The 13419-nt window shown below is 31.5% G+C and overlaps 1 protein-coding gene across 1 annotated transcript in view; it reads right to left on the reverse strand.

Annotated features, from left to right (window-relative positions):
- Nucleotides 1–13419, reverse strand: part of LOC148310037 (adenylate cyclase type 1-like) — a 181050-nt gene that overhangs the window by 32700 nt on the left and 134931 nt on the right. The window contains exon 4 of the mRNA XM_088259121.1: nt 1325–1474. Coding sequence (XP_088115247.1) covers nt 1325–1474 — 150 coding nt within the window. The remainder of the gene's footprint in view (nt 1–1324; nt 1475–13419) is intronic.

A 13419-nucleotide genomic window follows, 5' to 3' on the forward strand; every position in this document is an offset into this window, starting at 1 on the left:
AATCGTTAGACTGGACAAACTACTTGGAAATCGTAAAAGATAACCCCATAAAATAGACCTTACTATTTTTTTAAATTACCTAACGTCCAAGTGACTCTGAAATCTAGCTACGGCTTATGCAACACCATTTATCATGTCCCTTTTCAGGCTTCAACTTTATAAGTTTCATAGCCTATGCCTACTCGTGAGTGGATTTACTCTTTATGTTTAAAGTTACTATAATTTCATGTAATTCATGAGTGAAAATTCTAGACAAAAACACTCGCAAAAACACAAAGACCTTCTTATTGAGTTTCTGTAGAGTTTATATGATTTAATTTATAAAAATGTCGATTTGCTTTCGAAATTACTTTTATATTTTTTAATTATACGAGTATATAAATATAATACCGTTAAAAGTCGATGAAAATAAAAATAAAAATGTTCTATTTAATTTATTGTTTCGGCATTTACTTTGCGGTAATAATGATATTATTAAAGAAAACACTTGTTTTTTAACCACTTGAGTTTATTTTTTGTGACGAATTGTTTCGGAAGCTAAGCTTCCATCTTCGTTTAGACCTGAAGATGGAAGCTTAACTTCCGAAACTAGTCGTCACAAAAATAAACTGAAGTGGTAAAAAAACAAGTGTTTTCTTTAATAAAAATGCTCTACATTTTTTATTGAAAAAATAGCTTAAGTACGTATTTAAACATAAAATAGAAAACAGGAAAAATTAAGCGAAATCATACAATAAAATAAATCTTAAGTGGTAAACAGACTAGCAGCTTAAAGTAGTCGGGGTCAACTGCATCTAACGGTCGATGGGCATTCTACACTTTCAATAAATAATTGTGTCGGGTTGGGGTCCCGTGGTTAGTGTCGCGGACTCTTGAGTCAGAGTTTCTTGGTTCGAACCCACTCTACCACAATTTGATAACTATTTTGAATAATGAGCCGCTAAGGCTCCCAAAAATGGTATCAAATTAAAGTATGTATTTTTGTAAATAATTAAAACACAAATATTTATATTTTTAAATGAAAAAATTCATTCCGCGTACAGTGGCGTTTTGATCAGCCGTAATTGACAGTTGCAGTTGATTCGCGGATGAGATTTTTGTATTAAAACTACAGAATGTCCGATTGCGTGCGGCATCATTTCTGTATCCGACCTTAACAAATTAAGGACATGGAGTATATATAAAGAATATATAAAGAATTTACTGTTATTAAACTATTTATTTGCTATTTTAGGTAACTCTTGTTTTCCAATGAAATTCAGGGAAACAGAATCTCGAGCAGATCAAACGATCGGGTTTTATTAAAGATGCGTGTTCAACTCACCAGTTTTTCATTCTCGTCTTCCATTTCCAGGCGGGCGGCTATGCAGTTCCTGGTGTCGAGGAAGGCTCGTCTCTGCGCATGCTCCATGAGGTTGTGCATGAGGATCCCCACCACGTTGACGCACAGAAATACCAGCACATTCGCCACCATCTGCAAGACAAAAGGAATTTTGTACATCGATGTTTTGGGATTCTATCCTCCGTGTTAACTCCAGCATGTGGATGGTCAACTGACTAATTAAATAATGCATATATCGAATTTTCATATGATGTATGAGGCGAATGTAGCAGAAGTATAGGAAGACCAAGAAAACTTGGAATGATCAAGTATTTCACATACTAGAAATTGGTTAAATCAGAAATCGGAATAATCGACGGGTATGTATGAGGAGATGCATGAATGTGGAAGAGGCGAATAATGTTTTCAAAGACTGAGTAGTGTGGTATTCTCTCTGCCTACCCTTGCGGAGAAGTGGCGTGATAGTTAGTTAGTTGATTAATTATGTGGACCATATATTTCCAAAATCCGTGTAATATTTATCTATTTATTAGTAACGAGCTAACTAACGAGAAAAAACATTCTAAGTAATATGTAACTGGTTAAAACTGGAGGGCGGGGTTAGTTATTAGTTTTTACTCTACCCACCTCTATATATACTTAAAAATGTTTTTGCTCATGCGTTTTTATAATCACCTGTTTATGAAAACAACTGTAGTTTTCGAAACAAGTCGTGTGTAATGAAACAAAACTCAATAAGTGTTATTTTACAAATGTTTAATTTTTAACATAATCAACAACTGCCAATTAACCAAAAGTTATGTGAGTTTTGCCTAAAAACAACCTTATAAGGAGCGTATATTGTTATTATTGTTGTGTAAACACAACTTTCTCTTTGAATTACTGACAGTATCAATCTCTCTGTCCAATTTTAATGTTTCGAAAAACTAAGTCAAGTATAAAAGGGTTAAAATGCAGAAAATGGGGTAGTTAGTATTCTGCGGTAGGTACTGACAATTAATCCTATAAAGTACGTGTTCAGTATTCTGCTTTGTCGACTGGTTCATGAAATATAAGTCAAAATGGCTGCACCCTTCCCGTGTGCCGAGTCCGACCGGCCTTTGTGTTTTTATTCTCGCGGCCTGAGATAAAACTGGGGTTGGGAAATGAATCGAGAAAATGAAAATCTTTTCAAAACGCGCCCGCCCGCTAAACGAACGCGTTAGCGTAAATCACAGAGCACGAAATTGAAGAAAAAATCCTAATTGAAATTTTTTTAATGTGAGAATTTTCTTACACTGCAGAAATACTAATATACATATAAAACGTAATGGAATTTATACAAGGGGAAAATAATCATTTACAGCGGAACCTCTCATAACGAGTAATTCGCATAGCGAGCAAAAAAATGGGAAAAAGTTGCTCCCTTAATGAGCGACATTTCGTATAACGATTTACAAAGAAAAACAAGTCCCTTTTTAGTGATATTCACTTGTGAGCCGGGTCTTCCGCGTCAGTCAAAACAAAAAAAAAATATTTCGCTTTACGAGTAAGATTCTGGAACGAATTATGCTCGATATGAGAGGTTCCACTGTACTAGCGATAATATATTTCAATGAATTTTTCCTCGAAGGACTAGTATAGATAGGTACATCCCTTGTCCACCTTTTTTTTGCACGAGTACGGATATTCAACCCCGAGTGCCCTAGCCGTTGATTCTCCATTTCCCGTACAGCAGAAATATCCGACACCTTCATATGAATCACGTGTATCATCCGTTTAAATATACCATATACCCTACTTCTACATTAAGGAATTGAGGCGCAGGACCGATCATCATACTTTCCGAAGACTAGTATAGTTCTATGTTCTATATTTACTCAAGAAGGTGCATTTACACGCAGCAGCTGACCGAATTACAACATAATTTGGCGTACTTAAGTACGTTGTATTTATTACAACAATACAAAGAAGGTAATAATTGAATTGATAAGACAGTAGCTTCACGGTTCCTAAAATGTAAATCGATTTAAATCGCACATAGTAGTAAACCCAAAATGTCAACGATTTGCTGCGAAAACTACATAGGCTCTACAGTCATATTTGCGATGCTTTAATATGCGTTTGATGGTGCCTCTAGATTTGACAGCTAATTAAAATTCAGAGCTATGTCACATTGTTGCAAGTGCTAAAAATAAGTGTCGATTTGACGTACGCGACACATCGAGAATAGTCATCGGTTGACATTATATATTATAAGGAAAATAATTAATCAGTGGGCGCAGAGTTGTAACAAAGCGGTAGAGATATTCAATGCCCACATGCTATTTGAATTACATTTGATCGCTTATGACATTTGTATTATTATTTTAATATTTAACTGAGCTAAAACAAATATCGTAACTTTTTTGCGTTAATAAATGTGACAACTTGATATAAGAAGTAAACTAAATCTAAAAATTATATTTGCGGTGATAACTATTACAAAAATATTTCATCAAAGCAGTAAAATTAAAATAACACAAAAAACAACAATTAAACTACTAACATAAAATACATTATTAATAAATAATAAACCTTACGAATACTTGTATGTTTTTCAAAATGAATTGTAATTTATAAGGGTGGTGCTGACCGGAGCATTTCGTCGTAACGTAACGTCGTAACATCGCTCGCGGCGGCATCAGCGAGCTTCCGAAACTCGCTCGGCTCGCTATACTGACTGCCTGAATGCTCGCATCGTAACGTGTTACGTTACAAAGAAATGACTCCAGTCAGTCACCACCCTAACATATAGGGCGTTTGTCCACTACACGGAATGTTACCGTCCGGCACGTCAGTGAGCGTTTTAAAACGACGATTGGCATGTGCTTTTGTCCATATTTTTTCGGATCAGCGCTCTTGATCGGTGCGTAAACACGTTGCGCGTAAATTCGATCACGCGAAATTGTCGTAGTCGCTTTCATTTTTTAAAACCGGACTGCCGGATGGTCAAATTCCGGGTAGTGGCCAATGGCCCATACAGTTATTTTGATCAGTTACTAGTATCCCTGAATGAAGAGATAATAGAAAGTGACCAGAAAAACCGTACATGCAAAATGCGTGTTGTAAAAAGTGTAATGTCATAATTATGTACATGGAAAATTGCATTAAAATACTTTTTTTTCAATATTATATTAATATTTAAAAATATAATATGAGATATTGCATATCCGATATTATATTATATGTTGGAAAGAAATGTATACATATGCCTATCATTTAAATGTCTAAATTCATTACGGTGGAAAATATAAATTTTTACGGGTATATACATATCTACTGCAATAATAATAAAAAAATTGTATATATATATATATATATATATATATATATATATATATATATATATATATATATATATATATATATATATATATATATATATATATATATATATATATATATATATATATATATATATATATATATATATATATATATATATATATATATATATATATATATATATATATATATATATATATTTATATATAGATATTTAGTAACAATTCTTCTCCATACTCTTATTCGCACCAAATGGATACATAGGGTACAGCAGCATGAACAACATACTTTAATTGGCGACTTAATTTTCTTTCAACCCAGGTAACATTTGACGTTATTGTTTTTTCTTTTCTTAAAATTCAGTTTTTGTATTGAAAAAATGCCCTTTTCTTCGAAATAAATATTATATATGGTTTCGAAAAGAAAAGAGTTATTGAAAGGTAGGAAGTTAAAAAATATATAAAAATACATTTTTAGTATATATTCTAAAAAAACAAACATAAAATCCAATATGCTCGTATATTCTAAAAAAAATATCTATCTATCGGGCGTGAAATAACGACCAGCTCCCAGCGTAGCCGGACGATTAACGAATCCTTTTATTGAGAGTAAGGCTTTAATTACGTGAAGGCAAAGTGATTAATCTTATGCTTCATCTATCATTTCGTAGTATTTTCCAGTACGCATTTTGCATGTACGCTTTCTTCCGGCGGTCGATAATACAACCGGCTCGAAGTAATGAACCATGCATAATCTGATAGAATCATAATTTGATGACCCAATTAAACCGAAGCATGAACACGAATTAAAGCGATACGGAACACGGCACGAACTATTCGGAACCTCTCCATACACGAAATTAATCAATCGGGAGCCAATATTCGGAGGATGCATACTGAACAATACGTGTTCCTCGTACTCGTGTATCCGGGCTTACTGGCAGATTCGCTAATGCGCGGAACACGGGATACACTAATCCGGTATTTACAAAACTTTAGGAGAAATACAAAATAGTGGTATCCGGAAAATTCCTCTTCAAAAGTATATCCACCCAATATTCTTACGACGAGATTTAACGATAAGCCATATTTTATAAACAAAAAGTTTATACAATATATTCTTAGATGAGCTGTGAATACTAAGTTATTTAAAAAAAATTAAATTAAATAAATTCATATGTATGATGTGTGCAAACATGAAATTTTCTCTAATGAACGGATTCTTTCATAACGAATATGTACGAAAATATTATTACGCTACTGGAAATTTGAATAAAGATTAGAAATCCGTAACACTACTACGGAACTAAAACCTGTCTAAAAAAAACTACGTTGTCATTTCGCATTCAATATCGGCCAGTTAAATGTATTCCACTTACATCATTGCAAAGTTTTACCTGGGTCAATTTTTTTTAAACAATTATCTATGTCATCCGAAGAAAACCAGAATTTTATTTACGATTTACAGAGGTTAGGCGTTAGAGTCTAAAAAATAAACGATAAGTTTTGGCCGGAGTTCTAAGACACAAAATACACACTGCACCAACAGTGTTATAAAAACATTTGTCATCGTGATTTATGTACGCTAAAAATAAATTGATATAAATCATAATATGATTAAGTATGTTCTTGTTTCCATCTCCACAGAGTGAAAAACTCAGAAAAACGTTCGAAACGTAATAAATATTATTTTCCTCTCTGCACGACATCTACTCCATTTATAAAGAGTTTGGCTTTTTATACGAGATTTTAGCTGGAATATAAATTCGCGAATGTCTACACTGGCCTCTGTTTATTATAAAATTAAAGTTTTATTTTTAATTATAAGCTCATTTATTAACCCGCAAAGCCTCTATTTTCGAGGCCTGTTAGCAAGGAAGAGAGAGATGATCGTGAAAAAACATTAAAAAAACATTACAAATACCCAGATTAATTAAAAATAAATATTTCCTGAATTGATTTTTACATTGTCAGGAATCGAGCCCTAAGTTTAAAAGATAAAAAGATTATTGATAATTGTAATTCAAGTACAATGTTTCGAAATTGGATCATGTATATAGAACTTCCGAGAATTTGAGTAGTGTGGTTGTCGGGTATGGGTAGAATTGGTGAGTGTTACACGTGTGTAAAGTGATCATTTATACGAGTCAGATCACTTATGACGGTCTTAAGCCCCGTAAATGCCCAGACTTCCATATTCTTCTTCATCTTAGTTGAAATGTCAACAAATAATATGACTATTGATAAGTTTGAGATGGCAAATAAATTATCTAATCGCGTTTTAAATATAATACAAGTATATATACGTAAAATAACCAACAAATCGCGAGATACAAATTTGTGACGTCTCAGTAATTGTTTTGGAAATTTCACATAGAAAATTCGCCTTCCGGTAAAGAAAAGAAGGCAGGAAATGCTCAGAGTGTAGTTTCAATGTTTGAAGTCATTATCACGGTAACCAATGGCGAATCTTTTAATGGTTTCTATTTTTTTTAAATAAAATTGAGAGCACAATAAACATGAGTTACTGAACATAAATAATCAGAATTATTGAAATGCTTTTCAATTATTCAATACATTAAAAATATTATCCCAGATTTATACTAAGTGATCAGGCGCGAATAATGTAAACAACTACATTTTTGTTAATACGGTAAGAAGTTTATTTGCAAATAAAAATCAAATAAAATATAAACTAGAGAATTTATTAGTGTTGGATACTGTATAATAATATACATTATAATTATATAAATATATTTATTTTCTTCTATTCTTTCTTCATATATGTATTTAACCTGTGCTTTTACTTGTTTCTGAAAGTTTGTTGTGTTCTCATCTAACTGATGAAAAATATTTAAACAATTTGTATTGCACTGTATTTTATTTCATGTTATGTGTTTTTCATTGTTTGTGAACCATAAACAAATAAACATATTATTTTATAATATTGACGGAAGACAGAATTTGATTGCGATCATGCAATTTAAAAAGTCAGGCACGCCTTTCTTAAGAATGTAAAATCCTACAAAAAATGCTTAACGTTACAAAAGTTTTTGCAAAAAAAATTTTTTTCTTCATCTTGAAGAACGAAATGATTAATAAAATGTAAATTCGGCATAAGTGGTATTTTAATTATTATAAAGGAAAATAAGACAAGATAAAAGGTTTCAACTACGAAGAACCAGACGCTGGGTGAGATGAACAAAAGGAACAATGTAGCATAAGATTCCGTACTATCTGCATGAGGCTGTTTAGACGACAAAGGGAGACCTTTCGTTACTGTCACCATATTACTATTGTTCAACACTTTTGCATTCTTCCACTAACGTTGTATACAATACTGAATAAATATAATATAATAAAGGGAAACGTTGTACGCGCGTTGAAAATGAAAACTTGAATTAATTAATTAAAATAAATCATTTCATTAATTGATTCGGCAGTCACTTTGTGGTATAATCTATCCATTTTTAATTTAAGTTTTACTTAGTTTGACTTACGTACGATGTTTAAAAATGATGTGGAATGCATCGAAACACGTGTCACAATAGATTTTAAGGAATAGTGGTATCTACTAAGTAAAACTTAAATTAAAATAAATGACACTAGTCATGAACATTTTGGTATATCAGCGACAAACAAAAAAATTTAATTTAAAGCTCAATAAAAATTATTTTAAAGGCGCTGACAAAAAAATATTGGTCAGTGTATCGGTGAATAACTTACCTACATCTTGAAAATAAAATTATATCGCACACGTTACGTAACTTTCGCATAAGTCACTTTGTGAGTCATTCTGGTGAAAAAGGTTTTGCAGGTGGGCAATTATAATAATACAGTTCCAGTTTCTGTTGAAATGTAAAAATTGATTCGAGTTGATATTTTTAATTTAATGTATTTTTCTTTCAAAGTTGACACAAACACATGGGGAATGGAAAGGGTTAAATGTCAATTCCAGAGTAATATGAAATAAATATTAAAGAAAATAAAATTTATTTCGACTCTGCTGGAAATCGAGCCTGGAACCTCCAGTACGGTAGTGAATGCGCTAACCAATACACAACGGACGCGAATAAAAAAAATCAGTATAATATGTATAGGTATTAAAAAATCGAGTAGATACTAATTGAAAATTTCACCAGAAAGCAATTAACCATTTGAATGGATTGTTTTGTTCACACACCATTATTACGGTTCAATAAAACACTCCCTCGTTCTGTTTAACTACAGAAAACAGTATGTCATTCATTTAGAGCAGTCACATTGGTATTGTAAGTACTCGATATACAAAACCAGGGATTTGTTTAAGATGTAATTAATGAAAATCGTAGACGTGAATTTATCTGGAAATTTTGTAAATTAGATTTCAGTGGAGTAGAATATAATGTTTGATCTAAGGGTAAATGGCAAAAATATGTAAAAAAAAAATAGTAAATTGGCAATTTAACAAATTCCTAAAGCTGTTATTGATAGCTTTTTATGTAGTCGAATTCTCAAACTCCGTATTATTTATTTTACATTTTCTACCCTATTAGATTGAGTTTTTTTTAAAACTTTTAATGGCAAACATAAGAATATGTATCATTTAAATAATACATTCTCAATACATGTTGAAAAGAAGGAAATTCATTATTTTAACCACTCAATAAAAAAGTATCCAGTGAATAAAAAATTATAAAATGCTTTTAAAGAAATTAAATTTTGAATTCATCATAAAATACGTAAGAGTGTTAAAAAATTTAATTTCAAATTAATTTTTTTTACAAAGAAGCGGTAATTTTTTAAAAATCATTTATAAAAAATAAATCAATGGAGTTGAGGGTTGGAACTTAACTGCTGAGAATTTATAGATTACGTGAAAACCTTTTTTTTCATTTAGTCATGTTGAAATAAAATATATTTGAGTTTTATTTTATTCGGCTGTGCGCCGTTTATTACTGTCCACGAGGTCACAGACATGAGCATAAAACAAGAACCTCCATACCCCGTAAAACCCATTTCAACCCCCAGCCAACGAGAAATTTATATTTTTAATCTGGACATTATAAAAGTAGGACATTCGCCAATGTACGCACTTAGGTGTCGATGTTAACTTCCCTACTATCAAATGTATATTCAACAAAAATACAGTAAACCCCCCCTATAACGTTGAGTTGGTACCGCGCTTATCAATGGGAAAGTTGTAGGGGATTAATGTTTTTTTTTTAAATTTTGAATTACTCATTTCAGTCTGTTCCGCTGGTTAAAATGTAAAATTATGATTTAAAAAATTAACCACTTATAACATTCCCTCTGATAATGCGGTACCTATCTCGAAGTAATCGGTGGTTTTACTGTTTTACAAAACTCAAAACATAGTTGCAATTACTGTTTTGTTAAGTCACAAAAAGGGGCAAATGACGCTATTTATTATTAACTGATTATTGATTTAAAAAAAACGGAATTTGGAAAGTAGACATTTTACAATTCAAATATTTCTATTTTCTGATGGAATGTGAACATCAACTTGACTTTGTCTTATAACTTAATAACTGAACTAATGATTAAAGAAAACACTTCGTTTTTTACCACTTGAGTTTTATTAAAGACTACATGTTTCAGAAGTTAAACTTCCATCATTCAGGTATGTATAATAACTAAAATATAAAATAAAATATAAAAAAAAAAATATATTTTTTTTAATATATTTTTTTTATATATTTTTTTTATATTTTAGTTATTATACAGACCTGAATGATGGAAGTTTAATTTCTGAAACATGTAGTCTATAATAAAACTCAAGTGGTAAAAAACGAAGTGTTTTCTTTAATCATTGTAACATGTCTTACCACAAAGTTAATGCCGAAACAATAAATAAAATAACTGAACTATATAATTTGATTATTTATTGATTCAGTTGACATGTTGAATATTAAAAATTAAACATTTGTATTAGACCACTAATAAAGTTTTATTACATACGACTAGTTATTAAACTAACAAGCAGTTTTTTTTGTATTATTGCAAATAAGTCAAATCGATACAAACAACTGCTCTTTAGTTTTTGTGATCACCTGTCGATAAAAACATCTGTAGTTTTCAAAACTAATCGTATGAAATTAAACTCAATTAGTGGTTAAAAACAAGTGTTTTTATTTTTAATAATATCCAATTTTAAGTGAAATATAGTAATAAAACATGCTAACAAATTTAAGTAACGTCAGTTATGACCTTGATGAGAGTGGAAATAATGGAAATAATAAAATAATGGATAATAACCTCTGCTGCATATATGAATATATTTGTGTTGTACATTATATCTTGTATGTTATATCCGTGCTCCAGAGCCGCACTAGGTCGGGGCACAGGTAGGGCAGGTGGAACAGGGGGGTACAGAAACTTCCGGACCAGTAGACCGGAAGGACATTACTAGGACAGGATCAAAGCGACTCTTCGATAATAATAAAATCATGTTATTAGAGCTCATTTTCACGTGGCAGGCTATCCGGACAAGGCCAAATATATTTTAAATAATGGCAAAGGGTCTCTGAAATACAAGGCCATTGGAATCGTTGTTTTATGTGCGAACACTAACCTAAAAACATGGTACATAGTATTTTTCAAGAAATATTTAAAACTTTAAAATAGATTAGTTAAAATATAAGTATTATTTTTTTGACATCTCATCAAAGATGAAGAAGAATAAGGAAGTCTGGGCATTTACGGGGCTGACGACCGTCATAGGTTGGTTTAAGTGATCACTTTACACACGTGTAACATTCACCAATTCTACCCATTATTGACAAACACACTACTCAAATCCTTGGATTGTAATTGGAGATAATCCAGATTTTGTGAACAAGTATTTGGACACACTCGAAATGTTGTAAATAAATTATCTGGTCAAATTATAAGCTTAAATAATATAAATGAAAATTGTATCTTCTGGCGTTTCTCATGTGTGTGATTATAATCCAGGATTCGGACCTCACATACTAATATAAGAGTTTCTGCTTAATAAAAAGCTTCTTTACATCTCACCAATAGATATCTCTAGTGAAGTTCTAGAGATTCAAGAACAAGGTTTCTAAATTGGTTCATATATATAGAACTTCCAAGGATTTGAGTAGTGTGGTTGTCAATAATGGGTAGAATTGGTGAATGCTACAAGTGTGTAAAGTGATCACTTAAACCAGCCTATGACGGTTGTCAGCCCCGTAAATGCCCAGACTTCCATATTCTTCTTCATCTTTGATGAGATGACAAAAAATAATATGAAAATAACTCCTGTAATTGGAGATAATCCAGATTTTGTGAACAAGTATTTGGACACACTCAAAATGTTGTAAAATATAAGTAATAATAAATCCATAATTAACAATATGACAATGACAAAAGCCGCCCCCTATTGTCTATGTTCCCACCGATACAAAATAAAATATAAATAAAAAAGATAAAATAAGAAACAGCTCCTACCCTCTCTTCAAACTTCGAAATCCCAAGGACACAACTATACAATTTAGACTTAGCTTCACATGCGGTGTTTGAAAATGATGCGGAATGCATCAAAACACGTATCATAACACTTTGAAGAAATACATATTAGTATTTACAAAGTAAAACTTAAATTAAAAACTAATTAAGTTCAGGGGTAGTCAGGATAGGGTTGAGATTAGCTTTCAATAATTAAAAAATTCAGTTTTTTTTTATTTTTATTCGTTATATCCAGTGGTCACGTACGTCCCGTGCGAATCTATTAAAGGTCTTCTTAGGGTCGATTTTTTTAAAAATCGGCTAAAGACGCCGGCTTGTAATCGGTTTAAAATCCGTTGTACAAAAGATTCGCTAAGCGATTGATTGCATCTTGTCAATGAAGATTAAGAAAAATAGTTCAATTTATTTATTTATTTCTCTTATGGTCATAAGTTGTCACATCATATAAACGATATAAATTATTGGAATGCAAAGTGAGTTCATATCCCCGTGGTACACCCTCGATTACGGTAAATACATACACTAGTCGCCAGGCAATAATAACCAATCTCCTGGCGCACATCACATCGGAACAAAAAAAAACTAATTCAATAATCATTACAACTTGTCTGAAAACATTGATCATAGAGAAGTCGTGGCGGTCAAAATTAGCAATAAAAAGTAAACAAGTAACATAAACCCCTTATGTAATGTTTAAAAAAAATCAATGACAAAAAGGTATAATTTATATTTGAAGCACTAACTTTGTAATTTTCCATTTTATAATTAAAATGTAACTTTGTTTTTAATCACTACAAACGTAACTTTGTTTTAAAATCACTATTTATAGTGGTTTTAAAACAAAGCAACATTTTAATTATTAACAAAAAGTTAAGTTAAAAAAGCAAGAAAAGGAAATTGTGGAAACTTGACGAGACCATTATTGTTTTCTTTGTATTTGTAAATTCTACCTACATTTCAATATAATATAAAACAAAAATAAGAAAAATTACATTAAGCATGTATCTAATTAATTTGAACAATGACGACGTTAGTTTGGCTAAGCATGTAATAACTTTAACCCGGTCCCTCAGAATAAGGCACTCACAGATTGTGTAGGAACTTCCAGATTACATTTGTAGCGGTTCGTGTAACACGCGTAACCCTCGTGGCGCCAAAGGGACCGGGGTACTGGAAACTCGGTAGCATAATGTTTGGGAGCCTCATTTTCATAATCTGATTTTCATTTCAGAATCGATTCTACGAAACAAGATTTGTTCTAGTTGGCGAACATTATATACATAAGCGAAGATATCGAAG

This window comes from Brachycentrus maculatus, unplaced genomic scaffold (assembly GCF_059751285.1).
Source record: "Brachycentrus maculatus isolate JH-2025_06_01 unplaced genomic scaffold, ASM5975128v1 h1tg000110l, whole genome shotgun sequence".
NCBI lineage: Eukaryota > Metazoa > Arthropoda > Insecta > Trichoptera > Brachycentridae > Brachycentrus > Brachycentrus maculatus.